At 49.6% G+C, this 17700-nt stretch overlaps 8 protein-coding genes across 8 annotated transcripts; 4 read left to right on the forward strand and 4 right to left on the reverse strand.

The window, feature by feature from the left end:
* Positions 1–198: 198 nt before the first annotated feature.
* On the forward strand, positions 199–3791 carry N7479_009078 (uncharacterized protein; the record flags this gene model as incomplete). The annotated part of the gene is made up of 4 exons (XM_057256771.1): positions 199–1378; positions 1437–1927; positions 2008–3063; positions 3126–3791. The coding sequence occupies 4 exons, from the start codon at positions 199–201 to the stop codon at positions 3789–3791; spliced, it is 3393 nt and encodes a 1130-aa protein (XP_057104229.1).
* Positions 3792–4519: 728 nt separating this feature from the next.
* Positions 4520–6237, forward strand: N7479_009079 (carbohydrate-binding module family 48 protein; the record flags this gene model as incomplete). The annotated part of the gene is made up of 3 exons (XM_057256772.1): positions 4520–4542; positions 4637–4769; positions 4975–6237. The coding sequence occupies 3 exons, from the start codon at positions 4520–4522 to the stop codon at positions 6235–6237; spliced, it is 1419 nt and encodes a 472-aa protein (XP_057104230.1).
* A 649-nt stretch (positions 6238–6886) lies between these two features.
* N7479_009080 (ELL-associated factor) lies at positions 6887–8107 on the forward strand (the record flags this gene model as incomplete). Its single annotated transcript, XM_057256773.1, has 1 exon — positions 6887–8107. The coding sequence occupies one exon, from the start codon at positions 6887–6889 to the stop codon at positions 8105–8107; it is 1221 nt and encodes a 406-aa protein (XP_057104231.1).
* Positions 8108–8724: 617 nt separating this feature from the next.
* Positions 8725–10218, forward strand: N7479_009081 (uncharacterized protein; the record flags this gene model as incomplete). Its single annotated transcript, XM_057256774.1, has 1 exon — positions 8725–10218. The coding sequence occupies one exon, from the start codon at positions 8725–8727 to the stop codon at positions 10216–10218; it is 1494 nt and encodes a 497-aa protein (XP_057104232.1).
* Positions 10219–10742: 524 nt separating this feature from the next.
* Positions 10743–12479, reverse strand: N7479_009082 (AGC family serine/threonine-protein kinase; the record flags this gene model as incomplete). The annotated part of the gene is made up of 1 exon (XM_057256775.1): positions 10743–12479. One exon carries the CDS (start codon positions 12477–12479, stop codon positions 10743–10745), a length of 1737 nt encoding a protein of 578 aa, XP_057104233.1.
* A 62-nt stretch (positions 12480–12541) lies between these two features.
* Positions 12542–13159, reverse strand: N7479_009083 (uncharacterized protein; the record flags this gene model as incomplete). The annotated part of the gene is made up of 2 exons (XM_057256776.1): positions 12542–12627; positions 12964–13159. The coding sequence occupies 2 exons, from the start codon at positions 13157–13159 to the stop codon at positions 12542–12544; spliced, it is 282 nt and encodes a 93-aa protein (XP_057104234.1).
* A 370-nt stretch (positions 13160–13529) lies between these two features.
* Positions 13530–14553, reverse strand: N7479_009084 (dihydroneopterin aldolase family protein; the record flags this gene model as incomplete). Its single annotated transcript, XM_057256777.1, has 2 exons — positions 13530–13712; positions 13795–14553. The coding sequence occupies 2 exons, from the start codon at positions 14551–14553 to the stop codon at positions 13530–13532; spliced, it is 942 nt and encodes a 313-aa protein (XP_057104235.1).
* Positions 14554–15334: 781 nt separating this feature from the next.
* On the reverse strand, positions 15335–17170 carry N7479_009085 (uncharacterized protein; the record flags this gene model as incomplete). Its single annotated transcript, XM_057256778.1, has 7 exons — positions 15335–15727; positions 15783–15879; positions 15938–16011; positions 16429–16589; positions 16643–16648; positions 16715–16843; positions 17119–17170. 7 exons carry the CDS (start codon positions 17168–17170, stop codon positions 15335–15337), a joined length of 912 nt encoding a protein of 303 aa, XP_057104236.1.
* Positions 17171–17700: the final 530 nt, after the last annotated feature.

The raw sequence follows: 17700 nt of genomic DNA on the forward strand, positions 1-17700 counted from the left end.
ACATATCACACGCGCTACTGTATAAATGATCACATATGCGGCTGAAAAGGGGGGAAACCGTGACAAAAATAAGATGAAGGGGAAAGGCAGGGGAGGGGGCCGTGAGGAATTCCACGTGGCTGCACTACTCTATCTGAATTGACTGGAGTTATGAAATTTCAAGATCCTTGACTTTAATTTTCTCCCTTAGCATCAAAAATGCGGTCACATTACCATCTCAAACATTCCCTCGAAGATTCGGACAGTAGCGACGGTGACGAAAGACCATATGCCAGTGATCAGACATTAGAGACACATCTCGCAGATATGTTGAAGTTACTGCGTTCCAAAATCTCTTTGGAGTCCATCGATCAGGAAAAGAAGGATCTGGTGGCTTCAGGCCTTAATAAGAGCGAAAAGACAGCACTGCATCTATTAGCACAAAAGTCCCCAGAGGATCTTCCTGGCAGCAAATATCTTAGACCACTAGTCCGTTTCCTCATTACTCATGACTCTCGTCCACTGAGCAAGCCGGATAAGACCGGCGACTATCCTCTTCATGTTGCCATAAAGAATGACAACAAGGCCATGGTCACACTGATTGATAAGGAAGGTGGCGAGGAGTTTGAAAGTGCGATCGGCTTGCCCGATTCATCCCAAAAGAACTGCATTCATCTCGCCATTGAGCACGATCTGGACAACTTGATGTATTTGGTAGATATTGCATCCGCAGAAGCACTATGCGCCAAAGACAAGGAGGGAAACACTCCTCTGCATCTAGCAGCTGATTATAAAAGATGCTGCAAGGAATCTATCAAGCTTATCGAGGCCATAATTGACAAGACTTGTGAGAAAGTGAAGGTGATCGAAGATCCAGATTTCAATCTCGAGAACAGATCGCCCTATCTTCACCACCTTTACACTCGTGGTGATGGAGGGCAACAGTTTGGGACGCCAGCTAGGTTGCTGGATGGTCAGAGTCAAATGATCCCTTGGATAGGGAAGAGCCCGGAATATTCCAAGGCAGGTCGGGGCGATCATCGAGGGCCTAGCAGCGTTAAACCACCGAAACCAATGATGAATGCGTCATTGTCTCGGTCACAGGCCCCAATCGGAAGCAATGGATTATCAGTGAGCAACACATCAGTAAAGAGTACGAGAAAGGATGAGATACCTATTCAAAGTAAGGAAAAATCAGCTCAGATGCGCATCCAACGCGATGATGGGGTAGCTCATCCTCATAATATGGATCCATCAGAATCACCAAGCGAGAACAACCCAATCTCCTCTTCAATCGACTGGGCTCAAAAAGTTGAGGAGTTACTTATGACTCACTATCTCAGAAGCAGGGGGCACGACGCTGCGGTGGAAATTCTCTATGGTCGACAAGGACTTCGCAGTATGGCCCCCTTTAGATAGGATGGCGAAGGAACGGTGAAGCTAACATCCGAATACAGACAGCTTAAACAAAGCAATCTTCTTGGACCTCAGCTCGAAGCATATGTCAAAGCTCAATGACATCCAACGCACACTGCAAAGTCTGGACTTTGAGGATATGTTGCAAAGCGTATACATTCCGCGGCTGGACCGAAGCAATGGCGTAATTGAAGCAAATACTGCGAGATCATCGATCGAGGATGTTCATAAGCTGTTTAATGGAGAAAAGTTGAAAAGGGTGCGAAAAATATTCAAGATTGTTGTGGATGATCTGGAAAAACCTGCATACAGCGACGCAACGATCGAAAACACCATGATGGGTAAAGGGGTAGAGATCTGGGATTGGAGGAAGATCGACCTATGCCCCGCGCTGATCCGGCGTGTAGCCCCCGGTGTCAAACATCTTAGTCTGTACTGGAGTGGGAATAATGTGGTTCTTCGTGGATGGAGCGAGCAAGATGGGCTTGTAAAATTGAGGGAACTACAAGCAATTGTGGTACATGTTCAAGAGGTAAGTGACCTCCCTGACAGCATGTCCAAGCCATAACTAAGTTTGAGAAGTCCTCTGAGCCACGAGAGAGAGTCCAGCAGAACCTCGAAGCATTCCAGCTCCGCATTCAGTCATTCTTCATTCCAGATCGTATCAAACAAGTTCTCGAGCATGAAGACTTTTATTATGTCAAAGGAGATCTTGAAAGGTTTGTCGAGCTCGAGATCAAACCTTGGTCCGAGGATCGGAGAGTTATCCAGACCTTTGCGGGATTGGTCAGTGATATCTCATTTAACGTGATGGAAGCTCAAATAGTTGAAGCCATGACTCAGCTTGTGAAGGCAGCATCCAGTCAAAGTACAGGAGGGGTGAGAAGGCAGCCCCCTCAGACCCGTAATGACGGTCCCAATATCGAGCAAGAATCCAAGGAATTCGCCAGAACGGTGGTGGCTTCTTTCCCAGCCAATATCCGGACACAGTTGAATGAATATGCAGAAGTCTGTGAAAAGAAGAGGCAGTTGAAAAATTCCAGTAAAAGAGAGGAGAAAAAGGCCATTCTCGAAGCACGCGATGCTGTCAAGGAAAAGCTACGTGAAGACCTGGGTGAACATGTTCGCAAACTAGACAAAGACCTGAGCAAGTTTGCCACTTTTATTGCCCAGTCGCGATGGAGACATGTTCGCCCCCCAGAGATAAAATTCCTATATCCGGGAAGAGCTCGCCATCTGATCGGTCAAGGTAGAGATATGACAAAGGACCAAAAGAACGCTCAGAAACACCGGTGGGTGCAATGCATGGATCATTTCAGATCAAGGCTTTTTGAGGCAGTGAGGAATTTCGAAGACTTCAACATCGATGATCGAATTCAGGCTCAGGGTGAGCCGATCACGGTTGCACTGATCGACGACGGGGTTAATATAGATAAACTGGACCACCATGACGGTTACGGAAAGATAGATGGCCGGAGCTTTCACCGAGACCCCCAAGACCCTCATTTCACCAAGCCGTATTACGAATCTAGCCACGGCCATGGCACCCTGATGGCTAACCAGGTGTACCGAATCTGTCCCAAGGTGCAGTTGCTTGTGCTCAAGTTGAATCATACCAAGGGCGGTAAGGACGGTAAGCCTTGCATCACACCCGAGAGTGCTGCACGGGTGAGTATCATTATTGAACTTCATATCCTATATATGTATGTTCTATGTCTAACGGCAAGCAGGCGATCGAGTATGCTGTTGAAAGGAAGGTCCACATCATAAGCATGTCGTGGACTATCCTTGCTCCAGCATCGACTACGGAAATAGAGCCTGGTTTTCAAAATCTCAGAACAGCCCTGCTAAAGGCACAGACGGCAAAAATACTCCTGTTTTGCTCGGCCAGCGATCAGGGCCAAGACAAATCTCTTACATATCCAACCAATTCCCTAAAAGACTGTTTCAAAATCGGCGGCGCAGATGACGATGGGGTTCCGCATGGCGCAGTCGGAGGGCCTAGCAACTTCAACTATACGTTCCCGGGGGAGACAACAACGAATGGTGTCTATAAAGAGGGCACAATGGAACAAAAGCTCTTTACGGGGTCCTCGATCGCGACAGCCCTTGCTGCTGGATTTGCAGCACTCATTCTCTACTGTGCCCAGGTGCGATTGGTATGTGCGAATGACGAAAATGAGAAGAATATGTGCGCCAAAGCTTTCGCGCTCCTCAAGACCCATGCCGGTATGTCCAAGGCATTTGATAACGTCTCTAATGACTCCAAGACTAAATATCTGCCCGTTTGGGATACATTTGAGCGCAAGATCGGAGTTGGTGACTCGGCGATTGAAATTGTGAAAGCGATTCCATCTAGTGTTTCCCCTGCACTGTATACTTCCCGCGGCTTTTAGTTGACTTTGAAGATTGTATAAGCCATTTACAGCAGGCTTCGAGGCTTCCTCTTGTCTAATGGCCAGACAAATAAAATGCACTTTGCGAGAAACTGAGTATTTTTTAGGCAGATAAGGGACAGCGAATGCCATTGATCGATAGGTCTAGGGTATTTCTATATATAGATGTCCAGGCCGCTAGAGTTAAAGTCATATTCCTACGAACAAGCGATAATCAAGTAGTAAGAGAGATAGCCCAGTAAAATTAAGTGAAAAAAAAAAAATCAGAATAATTTACTAGGTATAGTTGGAGACAAAACAAACAGGATCGGCCACCGCTATCCCTTTATTAAGGGAACAATGGTCAATAGAGTCGGTGAAAGGGTGTGTTAGATAGGGCTAACGTTGCGCATTTTGGTCCATGGGTAAGGTGGCTGCTGACTTGGCTGTTCCTGCGGGCCGATTTCATTGCTTATGTAAGACTCGACGTACTCGATTTTACTCAGGGCTCAAAAAGCGGCAAGAGGTAAGCACTAAAATGGAAGGGGGAAAGCTCTCGAATGTCATATGCAAAACTATCTATCTTTCTGCTGTAAGAGAGCTATATATATGCGCTAAGTCCTCTCTTCTAGGGCCAGGTACTGGTCTGTGTCACCCCCCACCAATTTAGTCTTCATTAGAGCCCTTTTTTTATTATTTCCCAATCTCTATTTTCAATTTTCTCTTGTGTGCACATCTTTGAATTCAATATGGGAACTTTTACATTTCAATGGTGAGTTAAGCTTCCATAGCCTTAGCTAAGAATCTCCGCATCCCGGCAACTCTTGATATTCCTCGTGGTACAATGCTAAGACGGTTACTTGCAGGCCTTATAATGCGAGCGAGGTGTTCGTTACAGGCACTTTCGATGATTGGGGTAAGACGGTGAAACTGGACCGGGTTGGCGACATCTTTGTCAAGGAAGTGACGATTTCCCCTGTACAAAAAGTTCACTACAAGGTATGGGCTTGATTCCTTTTTTCTTTGCCTTTCTCTTTCTTTCGCCTTGGCCTTCGTAGGTTTGGATGGCGGTGAGCCTTAGGCAACAGGCCATTTTCCACTGACGTCACCTGAGCCGTGTTTCCCATTTATAAAGTCGCAACTTCCCGGGAATCCCTAAGGTTCCAGAATTCTATTAGACTCCTTGCTGACTGCCAAAAAAAAGTTCGTTGTCGACGGTATTTGGACTACAGACGCCAACGCACCTCAAGAAGACGACGGGCATAACAACACCAACAACGTGCTCCTACCAGAAGATATCAAGCCCTCCGCCCTCGTCTCCACTATGTCTGGCGTGACCCCTGATTCTACAACCGCGGCTCTCGCTGCTAGGGTTCCCAAGGAGCCCAATGGGGATCTGCCTGGTACTTTCCCAGAGACTCCGGGACAAGAATCCGAACAGACCTTGTCCGTGGCTCCCATCCCAGCTTCGGCGGGTTATGGCAACCCCGTCAGCCTGAACCCAGGTGACGAAGTCCCTCATCACAGCACCCTCCACAACAACACCATCGAATCAACTGTCACTTTGGACAAAGAGTCATACGAGAAGGGCCAAACTATCCCTCCTGGCGCTGGGCCCGAGTTCACTGACCCTAACACCGCTGATTCCGCGTTTACCCTCCCCCCACTCACAAACGACATGATTCCTGAATCCAGTCTTCCGATCGGTGGACCTGCACAACGCGCCGCATCCAGTGCGACCGAGCCAATTTATACCGGAGGACCGGCGCAGCAGGCAGTGACTGCCGATCCAGGATACAACATCCAGTCTGCTGCCCCTAACTCGACCACCGCAGCACTAGCTGCTGCCGTGCCACTGGAGCCAAAGGGCAAAGAAACGACCAACGGTGAGCCCGTCGACGAGGTCCCTCAGATTGTAAAGGACTCGTTAGCCGAGGCCCACAAGGAACCGGAGGCTGCCGCGAACCAGGAAGCAGTCGATGAGAAGAATGCCCTTGAGGAGGAACTGCACAAGAAGGTCCCGGTGGAAGAGTCCGCGGGTACTCCGGCGCCTACCGTTACTGCGGCCACCCAGGCCATCGCGCCTCATCTCACTGTTGCTACAGGTGTAGACTCGGCAGATGTGTCGCCGCTTTCGACCCCTCCTCTCGGTAGCAGTTTCGCTGCCCCAGCCGATATCCCAAAATCGGTGCCGAAGAGTACCGAGTCCAATGGGCCGACTGTCACAACTGGCCCTGAGACTACTTCTACTGCCGAAACATCGACCGCCGCGCCTGCAGAACCTGCAGCTCCTACTGTGACGACCGGAGTTGAGTCTTCTCAGGCACCTGCTACTTCGACCGCAAAGCCCGCAGAGCAGGCTCGCAAACAGTCCCACAGCACCGAAGGTGCCTCTACTAATGGCGAAAAGAAGAGGAAGCACCGCCTGAGTACCTTTTTGGGCAAGCTCAAGGAAAAGCTCAAGTAAACTTGGAGATGCCGATTTTCATTGGAGTCTGTCCTTTGATTCCAATCCTGGGTGGTATAATCTTGGCTGTAAAAGCTGACCGATATCCTATGCTTTTTTTCTGATGCGTTGCGTTCTTTCTTTCTTGGATACCTCTCCTGCCCTGATTTACTGCATTGTATTCCTGCAAGCCGCTATTTTTTGTTTATGCCTCGGCTAGTAATTATCGTCTAATGGAACTACGTTGCTTTTATATTCATTATATTGATATTTATACCTTGCACTTCAATAGTTGTATCTAGGCCGAGGTCGGGACCGCAAGCCTGCGTAAAATGTAGTACAGAACTCGTAAAACATTGATGTTTCATTCAACATAAAACACATCAAATATTTAATATGAATCCAATGTGTTGATAGAACTTGAGAACTAAGAAATTAAGTATCTAAGTATCTAAGGATACTATACGGAGTAAATTGCCTTGTTATATGTGCAGGTGGGTAGTGGAGAGAAAGTCGTTTCGTGAATTCCACTCTTCTCCACCTCAACCTTCCCCGACTTTGGGGGACTTCCGATCTTCTTTTCCCTTTTCCTCCCTTCTCTTTCATTTTTCCTTTGCATTGTACAAACCACTTTGATTTCGGGGTCGGTCTCTTCACCGTGAGCGCAAATATGGCTACCCCCACATTGTCTGCCATGATCGACCCGACAAAGCAGGCCGAATACCCAATTGTCCTGGGGGAAAGGCTTGCTCGAAACCCAAACACAAGCCGACTGATCAACGTCAACTACAACCACAAATCCAAATCTGCCACCTCACAACAACGGTCGATCATCACCCACTCGCGCTCGGCCGATCTCTACGACCTTGCCGTTACTGATAAGGCTCCGAATGCCGATCAAACATTGACTTATTCATACAAGGGCAGCGAGGACCCGTCGGGAGAGCGAAGCCTGGTTCTGATCTTCGACCCGGAGCGGAAGGTCTTTGTTCTGGAGCCGGTCTCAACAACCTTGAACTTTAATCTACGGTCGGCTCCAGGCAAGACGGAAAAACAGGTCCGCGAGCAATATGAACAACTACAAATAAAGGAAGAGGATGAACCAGCAACATCGGGAGAAGACCGGCATGGAGCAAGCACCAGCGAGGACGAGGGGCCGGCCGACGACAGCAATCCTTACGACTTCCGACATTTCCTCCCGAAGAATCGCCGAGAGAATGACAAGCCAACCTCAGGCCACAGCACCCCAGAACTTGCCGCCAGCAGAGTCAGCACACCCTTAATTCCGGCTGCCAGACCCGCGCCTAGACCGGCACCTCGATCCCAACCACAAGCCGCCCCGCAAGCAAACCCACTGCGACAGAACAAACCACCAGCAAAACCACCGGTCAAAGCACACCCGCCTGCGAAGCCAAGCGAGCCTGTCAGCTATCCCGACCCGCCTGAGCTTGAGGAGTCTCGCTCGTCACCGTCCGATGCAGGCACAGGATCACAACAAACTGGGCAGTCTCCCAGCTCGAACATCATTGTTGACGGGGATCTCATTATCGATATGGGATCTCCACCTCCGTCGCGCCCATTCGTCGTGAATCGGTCTTACTTCTCGTCCAATAATACCCCAGCAGACGACGAGGATGCGGATGAAGACGTCGGGGAGTTTAGTTTACCCTCCCCAGTCGGTAATACAGTTCCACCTACCTCCTCAGCACATGCAGACATGGCTACTCAGGATGATGAAATGGAAGATGATGATGCTTTGGCAGCGGAGATGGAAGCCGCCTTCGAACAAAGTGCTCGTGAAGAGGAAGCTCGGAACCATCATTACACTCAATCCACGACTAGGCAATATATTCCCAGTGATGATGAGAGCGAGGTCAGTGAGGAGGAGTAATGCCTGTTTGATTTTTTTGTCTATTGCATCTATCAGCGTGGCGCCAGGATGGACTTTGATTCCAAAGTACAAGATACCAATTGTAATTATTTATAGGGACTGTTCCAAGGAGTGTATTTGCATAGCAATGAACAATGAAATTTACATGAGAATCTGTTAAATTTGTATTGTTTCTTCCCTCCACAGATAGTAACTATAACAAATGGCTATTCATGGTATCGTGGATAAATAATTCCGCCCGGAATAACTATTGTTCCGACTAAAAGCTTCCCTTGTCGGCTGCGTCAATATGGAGGTCCTTGCCGCCTTGCAGTATCTGATATTGCTCAATATCTAGGCAGCGCTCTGTTGTTTATATATTAATTATCCCTGACTTCCTTTTCTTCAATCCTCCGAAGATTTCCCGCCGTGTACTATCATCTCCGCCATGCGATAGAAAGCTCCGCCATGCTAGTTTAGGCCTGACGACTGTGACGTTTTAGCACGATAACGATTATTGTTAACTCACGCGAGCTATTCCCCATCAGACACGCCGGATGCGCTTCGTTCCTATCGCCATTGTGTAAACGACCCCTCGTCGAGCTTATTCGTTTTTCCCCTCTTCACTTCGCACACATATGGCTTCCTCGGCACCGCCTCGGCGACGAATCCCCGGCCTGCCGAATCCGGTGTTGGAAGCAGAGCAGCAAAAATGGCTATTCACCGAGGAAGAATTCGAGCGCACGCCGTCGCGCATTGATAAGATCGAACGCGGGAAAGAGGACTATATCCGGCACCGTGCAGTCGAATTCATTTGGCAAGTGAGCGTGATGTTGAAAATGCCCCCGCAGACCTCAATGACCGCCACGGTGTACATGCACCGCTTCCTCATGCGCTATTCCTTGATGGGCCAATATCCAGAGATGGGGTCGGACCTAATGCACCCGAAGGTGATCGCCGCGGTGGCCCTGTTCGTCGCGTTCAAGGTGGACGAGGCTATGCGCCGCATGAAAGACTTCGTCATCGCGTGCTGCCGCGTCGCCATGAAGCAGCCGAACCTGATCGTCGACGAACAGTCCAAAGATTACTGGAAATGGCGCGACCTGATCCTGCAAAACGAGAGCGTCATGCTCGAATATCTCTGCTTTGACCTGCAGGTCGAATCCCCCTACCGCATCCTCTGGGACTACTCCACCTTCCTAGGCGTCGGCGACAACAGAACCCTGCGACACTCCACCTACTCCTTCCTGAACGACTCCACCTACACTGTCCTCTGTCTCCAATTCCCACCCCGCGTCATCGCCGCCGCCGCCCTGTACGCCGCAGCCCGCCATTGCAAAGTCGCGTTCCCTGATGATGCCGAAGGCCGACCCTGGTGGGAGCAGATCGACGTCCGTCTCGATGATCTCATCCGCGCCTGCACCTTCATCGTCAAGATCTACGAGCGCGTTCAGCAAAGCCTCAGCAAGGGCTACCCTGAATTCGCAATTTCGGACTCAACTTCCTGCCCCAACGACCCAACCCGCATCTTCGACACCGATCCCACAAAATCAGCCTCAGAGCAACAACAATCCACATCCACCCTTCCAAACCTCACCGTCACCTCCGACACCACAGCTACAAATGGCCGCAAACGCTCGCGCGAACCCGAATCCCACCCTTACACACAACCACAACAAAACCCATCTTCCCCACAAAACAAACCCCCTTCAACAACCCTCAATGGAAACGGCGAGCGCGAATGCGAACGATCCCCCAAACGCCAGAGAACCATAACCCCCTCCCGCGAAGCAATCCCACCCACCGACCAAAAAACAAACCATCCAGTCCCCTCCCGCTCACGCATCCCCGCAGCCGCATCATCCCAAACAAAAGCAACGCCTCAATTCGACTCCCTATCGATCGCGGAGAAGTCAGCGTCGGGGTCAGACGCACAGCCCCCTTCGAAAGAATCCAGCATCGAAGAAGGCGAACTCCGTGACAAACAGCAACATGTCGTTCCAGTTGCGCTTCCTCCGCGTCCTGTTTCTTCGTCCACGGCAGATGTGGATTATAGGAGTAAACTAGATTCCAGGGAAGAGGGCGAGGCTGATGATGATGAACGTGCTGGGAGTGAAGAAGGCGAAATTTAATGAAATCCATAAAATTTGCGTTTATTAGCTGGCTGTTGACGGAAGAACTTTGGGATATTGGGAGATTACCATTTATGAGTGAGAATGAAATTCACGGAGAATGTAATTTCTCTTTTTCTTGCTTATTTCCCCAGGCTTTGATTTATTAGACTAAATGTTTTATGAATAGCTCCAATAAAAGAAATAAAATTCAAGCCCAGTTTTCCAAGTCCATATCAAATATGGAAGTGTATGTATGCACGTGCTTTTTTACCCCAAAAAACGAGAGAAAAAGGAAGAAAACTCCTCGATATGCGATGCAAAATATGCTTCGTATTGCTTCAGAACAAGACAAGCAACTTGAACTCGGCAGGAAAAAAATCTTAAGTCACACTGGAATTCACAATGCAATGTACGACGAGTAGATAGTCTGCAAACCCAGCATTTTGGGACGCCTTGATGCGAATATGTGCATTCTCTTCATTTCTTCATTCTCCCTTCCATATTCATCCCTCAATCAATTCTCCAGTCAAATTCCCCTCGATTCAATACCCAGCGGTCACAATTCCCAATCCATGGTCCAGCAAGCTGCTCGAAGCAACATAACTAAACCCACCGAACGGATTACTCTCGCCACCGTGCTCGTCACCATCCGCACCCTTTCCAGCCGGGAAATCCTGTCCCTTGCCGTAGTACTCGTCGAAACCGGCAGCAGCAATCGTCGGGCTGAGCGGGAGATGGGTGAAATCGACAGAGAAGTTCTCTGCGAGCGCGGGGTCCGTGACGATAGGCTGGATAGGCGGGTCAACCTCTCGACGCTCAAGGGCCTCCCAATCAATTTTGCGGAAGAAACGGTGTTTCTTGATAATCTGCAGGTCCTTCTGCATGTGATAGCCAAGGCGTTTGGAGGGTTCTTTTCGGAGAAGACGGGTGAGGAGGTCCTTTGCGTCTGGTCCAAGGAAGTAGGGCAGCATGAGCTTTTGCTTTACGATCTTCTCTTGGAGCTTTGCGTGGTTGTTTGCCCGGAATGGGGGTGAGCCGGTGAGGAGGTCGTAGCCCAGTGCACCGAGGGACCACCAGTCGCATGCTTTTCCGTATGGCTTTCCTTGGATCACTTCTGGCGCCATGTACTCGATTGTGCCGAGGAGGGAGTTGCAGCGGTCGTCGTCGCTGAGGGCGATCTTGCTGAGACCGAAATCTGTTAGGAGGAGGTGGCCTTGCGCGTCTAGGAGACAGTTCTCGGGCTTCAGGTCGCGGTAGAGAACGCCAACGTTTTGGTGAAGGTGTTCGAGTGCAAGGACCATCTCTGCCATGTAGAAGGCTGCTGCATCTTCTTCAAACATGCGTTCCATGGCTAGGTGGTGGAAGAGTTCGCCGCCTTGCGCGTACTCCAGGATCAAGTAGAGCTTCTCGTGATCTTGGAAGGCATAGAATAGCTTGACGACGAAGGGGTGGCGATTGACACTTTCTAGAATTGTGCGCTCTGTCTTGGTCTGCTCGACTAGCTTTTTGTGAACAGTGAGGGTAGCCTTCCGGAATTGCTTCTGGGCATAGAGCTTGCCCGTGACGACGTGGCGCACCAGCAACACAGTTCCGAATGAGCCCTTGCCCAAACAGAGGATGGGAACAAAGTCCTCCGCTGTCATCTTGCGGCACAACTGACTGCGCAATTCCGAATTCATGCCTGGGACATCTGCATTGCGATCGTCCAGTTCCTCTGGTTGCACTGCGTCGGAACTAACAAAGTCCTGATCCAGAGGGATTTCATAGCTGGTCAAGATCTCTGTCTGGTCGCTATCGGAGTAAACACTAGCGACACTGGGGGTCTGGGAGACAAGTCCGCTGGAACCAGAAATGCTGTCAGACAAATTTAAAGTGTTGAGCTGAAGCTTCAATGCGCTGACACCATGGCCCGTGTGCGCCGCCTGTACTAGTGGGCTGGCGCCACCAAGCGCAGTAGGAGGCCGAGAGGGCGCGCGTGAGCTTGCAGCGGAGAAGTCCGATTCCTCATCGCCAGATGCTAGAGGAGTGAAACCGTGAACAGTTGCGCATCCCGGCACGAATTGATTTTTCTTCTTCTTCCGGCGCTGCTTTGGGAGCATGTTCTCATTGAGAGTCTGATTTGCAAACCCATTGAATCCCTTGGTTGTATGCTCTGGCGGCGACATAGTGCCCATGTGCGCATTGGGGCGACGGTGATTGGCCGGGATGTCGATGACGCTGTCGGCCTGCGGCGCGAACACGTCCCCAACGGAAAGATCGTCGGCATGTGAGGAAGGCATTGTGCTTTTGTTATATCACCTGTGATAGGTCCGCGACTGAAAGGAAACACACTCCGATAGATTTAGGTGAAAGCGCCGGCGATAACCGCAGGGTCAGCAATTGACCTTGCGCGGTTGTAATGAGTGGTAGTTAAGGTATTCAGAATACCTAACTAGCAGTCGCTGTTCACATGAAGACACCCGGTTAGCCTCAGTCGCCTCAATCTTGGACATAGACTGTAAAGAATGAATAGAGGGGCGGGTGAGGGTTTTCACACCCCCACTAAATATAGCCAAGGTAAAACGTAAAAGAAATTGAAAAAAAATAATACGAAAATAGCAAATCAAGTGCGGATGAAATGCGGATCAAAGAGACAAAGTACATACATCAACTTTAGGAATCTATTGCATCAATAGACGGTTTTCCTTCAGTGCCCGAACTAGTCAATAGACCAGCCTTGAATCTCTCGAGCAGGTTTACCGTCCGCCCTTCTTCAGGACGGACCCGGGACCCCTAGCCAAGTCACCTCGCTGGCCGAGGAGTCGAAGGCCAAGGTGACAGGAGAAAGCACTGAGGATGCTGACACGTTGGAAATATTAGGAGCAGGCGAATCAAGATTCAGAAGGGATGGATCAATATTGGCTGGGAAGCCAGTAAGAGAAATCAAAGCAAGAGATGACGAAGGCACAGATAGGCACATAGAGGATGAGAATTTTTGGCAAATTGAAATTAACAGTTTTTCTTCCCCAGGAAGTGAAACAAAGCAGAAAAAGAGCGAGATCCTGTAGAAAATCGGGCTTCAGGCGCAGATCCGGGGGCTGAGCCACTAGTCCGAATTTGGATTTCACGTGTCAGATGCTGACATGAACATGATCTTATTGATCGGATATGTAGATCTTGATATTCATAGATTATCCATAGATTATTCTATATTGATATTATGCTCTATTTTTTGATGTTTCAAGTGGTTCTACAGCCTCACACAGGCTCACTAAAGCCGCCAACTTGCATATAAGTTTCGATCTGCATACTGCAGCCTCCTGTATAACATGAAATCCCTTACCCAGCTCTTAGCGGTTCTCGAAGAAAGCCTTGGAGCGAGTAATCTCCACACCAGATCTCTGGACAAAAGCCAGGGCACTTGGCTTCTCCACCTTGACCGTTACAAACTCATTTCCAAAGTCCACAGTCACAATGCGAGCGATGAAAGTAGCCAAAGACTCCACAGACTGGAAATCAGTCTGGTCAACCTTCTATAATACCAAAACAAGTCAGCAAATATTCTCCCAAAAATAACCCTGACAAAAGCATCAGAAAAAAAAGATAAAAACATACCTCAGCCACAGCCCTTGTCACGGCCTGGTAAGTATCAACAACAGTCGACCCCCAAGCAAGCTGCCCAGGCCCCTTGAAAGTAAGACCAACAACAACAGCCTGTTTCTCCAACCTCTCATGAGGATTCACTCCCAAAATAGCATAACACCTAATCCCCTCAACCCTAAACTCCTCCTCCAAAACCACCAACCCACGCTCCACCCCAGCCCCCACCTCCTCCCCAAGCGCAATAACACCACGATACCTCAGCCCCTCATCAGCACGCAACAAAGCCTTCGGCAAATGCAACAGAACCTCACACTCGCCATACGCCGCCGAGATAGGATTCGGCTGCTTCGCCGCTGTAATAGCCGACGTAGTCTGCAATAGACCCAATCCAGCATCCGCGACAACGCCGGCTATCACGCGCGGGTCCTGACCTAGTCCGCGACTCTGCATTTCCTCGCGCCGCGCCCCAGATAGACTAATAAGTCGGTTGGATGGGTGTGATGGGGACGAGATGTTCTCGCCCATGTTGCGGACGTCGCTTTCTAGGCGGCGGAAGAGCTTGCCGTAGTCGAGGGTCAGGGAGACATTGTCGGTTTCAGCGGCTGTGATTATGGAGGAGTAGGAGAGCTTCAGGGTTGCGGTACAGGGTTGGGATTTTCCCTGGCGGTGCCAGGCTTCGGGGGCGCAGGGGAGGGGGAGCTCGATGTCGCGGAGGCGGACGCTGTCGAGGACATCGGGGCGAGGGGGGAGTTGGATTTTTTGGTCGGTCATGGTGGTTGTAATTGTGTTGGTTTAAGGGGGAGAAGGGTTGGTCAATGCGAAATCATGAATATTAAATCCAAGGGAAGCTGAGGGGTGAGGTTTTTTTTGGCGGGGCACCTGTGGATGGTTGTAGATCATGACGGTAGAGCCCACATGGGTATTTCCGCGTTTGGTTTATATTGGTTGCGGGATTATGGCTATGTAGATGTAAAGAATTGGTGAGCTTTTCTGAGATACGGCATATATTTTGTTTAATGTAAATGTTAGAATTGAAGTTTGCCAGGAATCATGATCGCAATCCCCATATATATATAGTTCGGGTTCAACATGGTGAAGAAATATACACAATACTTACCCTATTGTAACCCAATTGACTATTCAAAGGTAGGTCATAACGGGACATCATAGACCAACAGGACCCCAGGGATGTTACAGGGAAGAAACAAATCAAACTAAAAGATTAAGATTTTCTGATGCTAACACAAAAAAAAATAGTCTAGGATGGATAAGGAAGACTATAGGACAATCGCCTGTAGCCTCCGACCACCCCAAAGCTATCAGAGAAGAAAGAAATGATTGAGATTCACGCTGTCCAGTCGCCAGGCAGAAAGAAGAAGAAACCCATCCAGCCGCGAGAACACGATGAGCGAAACCTCGGCAGGTGAAAAAAGATCATGACACCATGAAATCAGTATGAGACGTTGCGGGTATTTGGCGAAGGAGGTCAACAAGAATGATGGTGGAACGGAAGAAGATGCAGTAAATCCAATCAACTAAGACCTGGCGCCATCTACCAGTAGCGAGGACGGTCGTACGGCACATACTCGCCTCTCGGCGGAGAGCGAGGGCGACCATAACCGCGAGCAGCTAGGTAGGGATCATCATAGTGGCGAGGGGGTGGGGGAGGTCGGGCCTCATACGGGTCTTCGTAGGGGCGACGTGGAGGTGGATAGTCTTCCATCCGAGGGCGAGGGGGAGTCCGGCGGGCATAGCCATCGCGTTCATAGTAGGGATCGCGGCGGATAGGAATTGGCGAACGCTCGCGGTAGTGCTCCCGAGGACTGTAGCCACGTGGGGGAGGGATCCGGCGGTCGTACTCCTCCATGGTGGCAGGGTAGGGGCGACGGGGTGGGGAACGCGACCGGTATGGGTCACGAACGGGACGTTCCTCAAAGTTTTGAATCTGGAAGTTGGTGAGATGGTGTTCCTCCAAGGTCCGAGCCAGGTTGGGCGCTTACATCGGCGACACAAGATACGACGGAGCCCTTGAACTCTCGCTGGTCCAGTTTCTCCACGGCGGTCTTCAAGTCGTTGGCGGTTTCAAATTCAACAAACCTTGGTTAAATGTCAATGGATTGGAAAGGTCAATCGTGGAATACAATGGTTCACCCACCCTCTGCCCTGTTCGCGGCCAGTTTCAGAGTATACCACGTCCAGTCCAGACTGGCGGGCGAAATCTTTCAAGTCCTATTTAATGCATGGTGAGTCCAGGTCCTGGAAAGGTAAGATGTCCGGCAAATGTGGAAAGAGAAAAAGGTGAGAACTCCATGTCCAGTCCGAGGAGGTATATCCAGAATGGCCATCATATATCGGCATCCAAAAGTCCCAGGAAAGGTTCCATGGGGTCTGACAAGAAAAGTGTGGTGAGTATGCAAGGAATAAGGAGCAATTCTCAAATCTCAAGACAAAAGAGAAAAAAAAAAAGCCATATAAGCTTTTCTCAATCACCAGGAGATGAGCGCCAATGGATTAGTACTCCAAGGAATCCTTGGCTCAACCGATGGCCTTGAGGACAATGGACTGGAAGCATGTGTGGGCTGAGTATAGAGACAGGGCTGAGGTATCTACGTCAGGAACTCCGGGGAATGGACTTGGGCTGCTAACCTGCCAACTTGTTTCTGGAAGACCGGAAATCTGCATGCGGAACATAGTGCGACGAGGACGAGGGAGAGCATTGCGGTCTGGAGGTCCTTGCAAAGTCTCCTTGCGGCGAGGACCACGCGCAAACTGAACGGTGAGTCGCTCGCCTTTGAAGTCGCTGCCGTCTATGGTATTGATAAGCGATAGATCATCGGCGAAGAAAGTCATGGGAACATACGGAACGCTGCAGGAAAAAATAATGTTAGCAAGTCCACGGGCAAATGAATGGAATTTGATGATCCACTCTTACCGGGCACAATATCTCTGGCATCCAGCTGGTCGTCATATTCGATAAAGCCGAAACCGTTCATCAACTTGATCTCCGTGATCTTACCGGAGCCATGGCTGCTGAAATGTTCCTCGATGTCGCTTTTGGTCACTTTAAAGAAGTTGAATATCAGCGAATCAATTCTCAAATGTGGACTCCAAAAACACCGGTTAGATAATCATTTGAGGGGAAAGCTATTCCATATGGGTAGCTAAAGCTCCAATTTGCTCACCCTGGGAAGGGCGGGCCAGAGGGTGCCTTTCCACATGAGAATACGAGGGACCAGAGCACATGGGATTCTGGTAGCCAGTGAAGCGACCGGCTCATGCAAGGTGGTGCGTGTTCTCCAAGGCTCAGGGAAAAGGGACAGTCAGGTGCTACCATACCGTTGCGGGGAAGGTTCCCAAGATAAAGGCGGGTTGAAGACACCTCAGTCATGGCTGGTCTGAAATAACCGATTGATCCTGGGGGCGATAGAGAGAAATCTGGCTGAAGAAAATCCTAGAGAATATGGGAGAGATCGAAAAGGCGGGAATGCAGAGAGAAGTTATTAACTGCGGTGTTGCTGCAGGAAAGCGCGTAAACGTGTAACCCGACAAACAGTACTTTCAGGAGAGCAGATGTACCACAGTAGAATAGAACAGCGCCGGACAAATGAACAGCAGAACAGCGAAACAAATACAAAAGATACAAGAAGAGTGAGAGGGGAAGAGAAGAGAGAAAGTACCATCTGGCGGTGGACTAGCAACTTTGGCCGCCTCACTTTTTCTCTGATCCACGTGGTTCCACCTACAAAAATACTAGTACAACATAGAGAGAGGAAAATAGTAGGTAATATGAAACATAGGTATTTATTTACACTATACGAGGTAGGTATATGTTGAATAGGAGGAAATATATCTATAGATAGAATAGATAGAATAGATAGATCGAAATATCTGGGAAGTAAGGCTTATCCCTCGTGGGCG

Source organism: Penicillium vulpinum (genome assembly GCF_028829585.1).
Source record: "Penicillium vulpinum strain IBT 29486 chromosome Unknown utg000004l_segment0_segment0, whole genome shotgun sequence".
Lineage (NCBI taxonomy): Eukaryota > Fungi > Ascomycota > Eurotiomycetes > Eurotiales > Aspergillaceae > Penicillium > Penicillium vulpinum.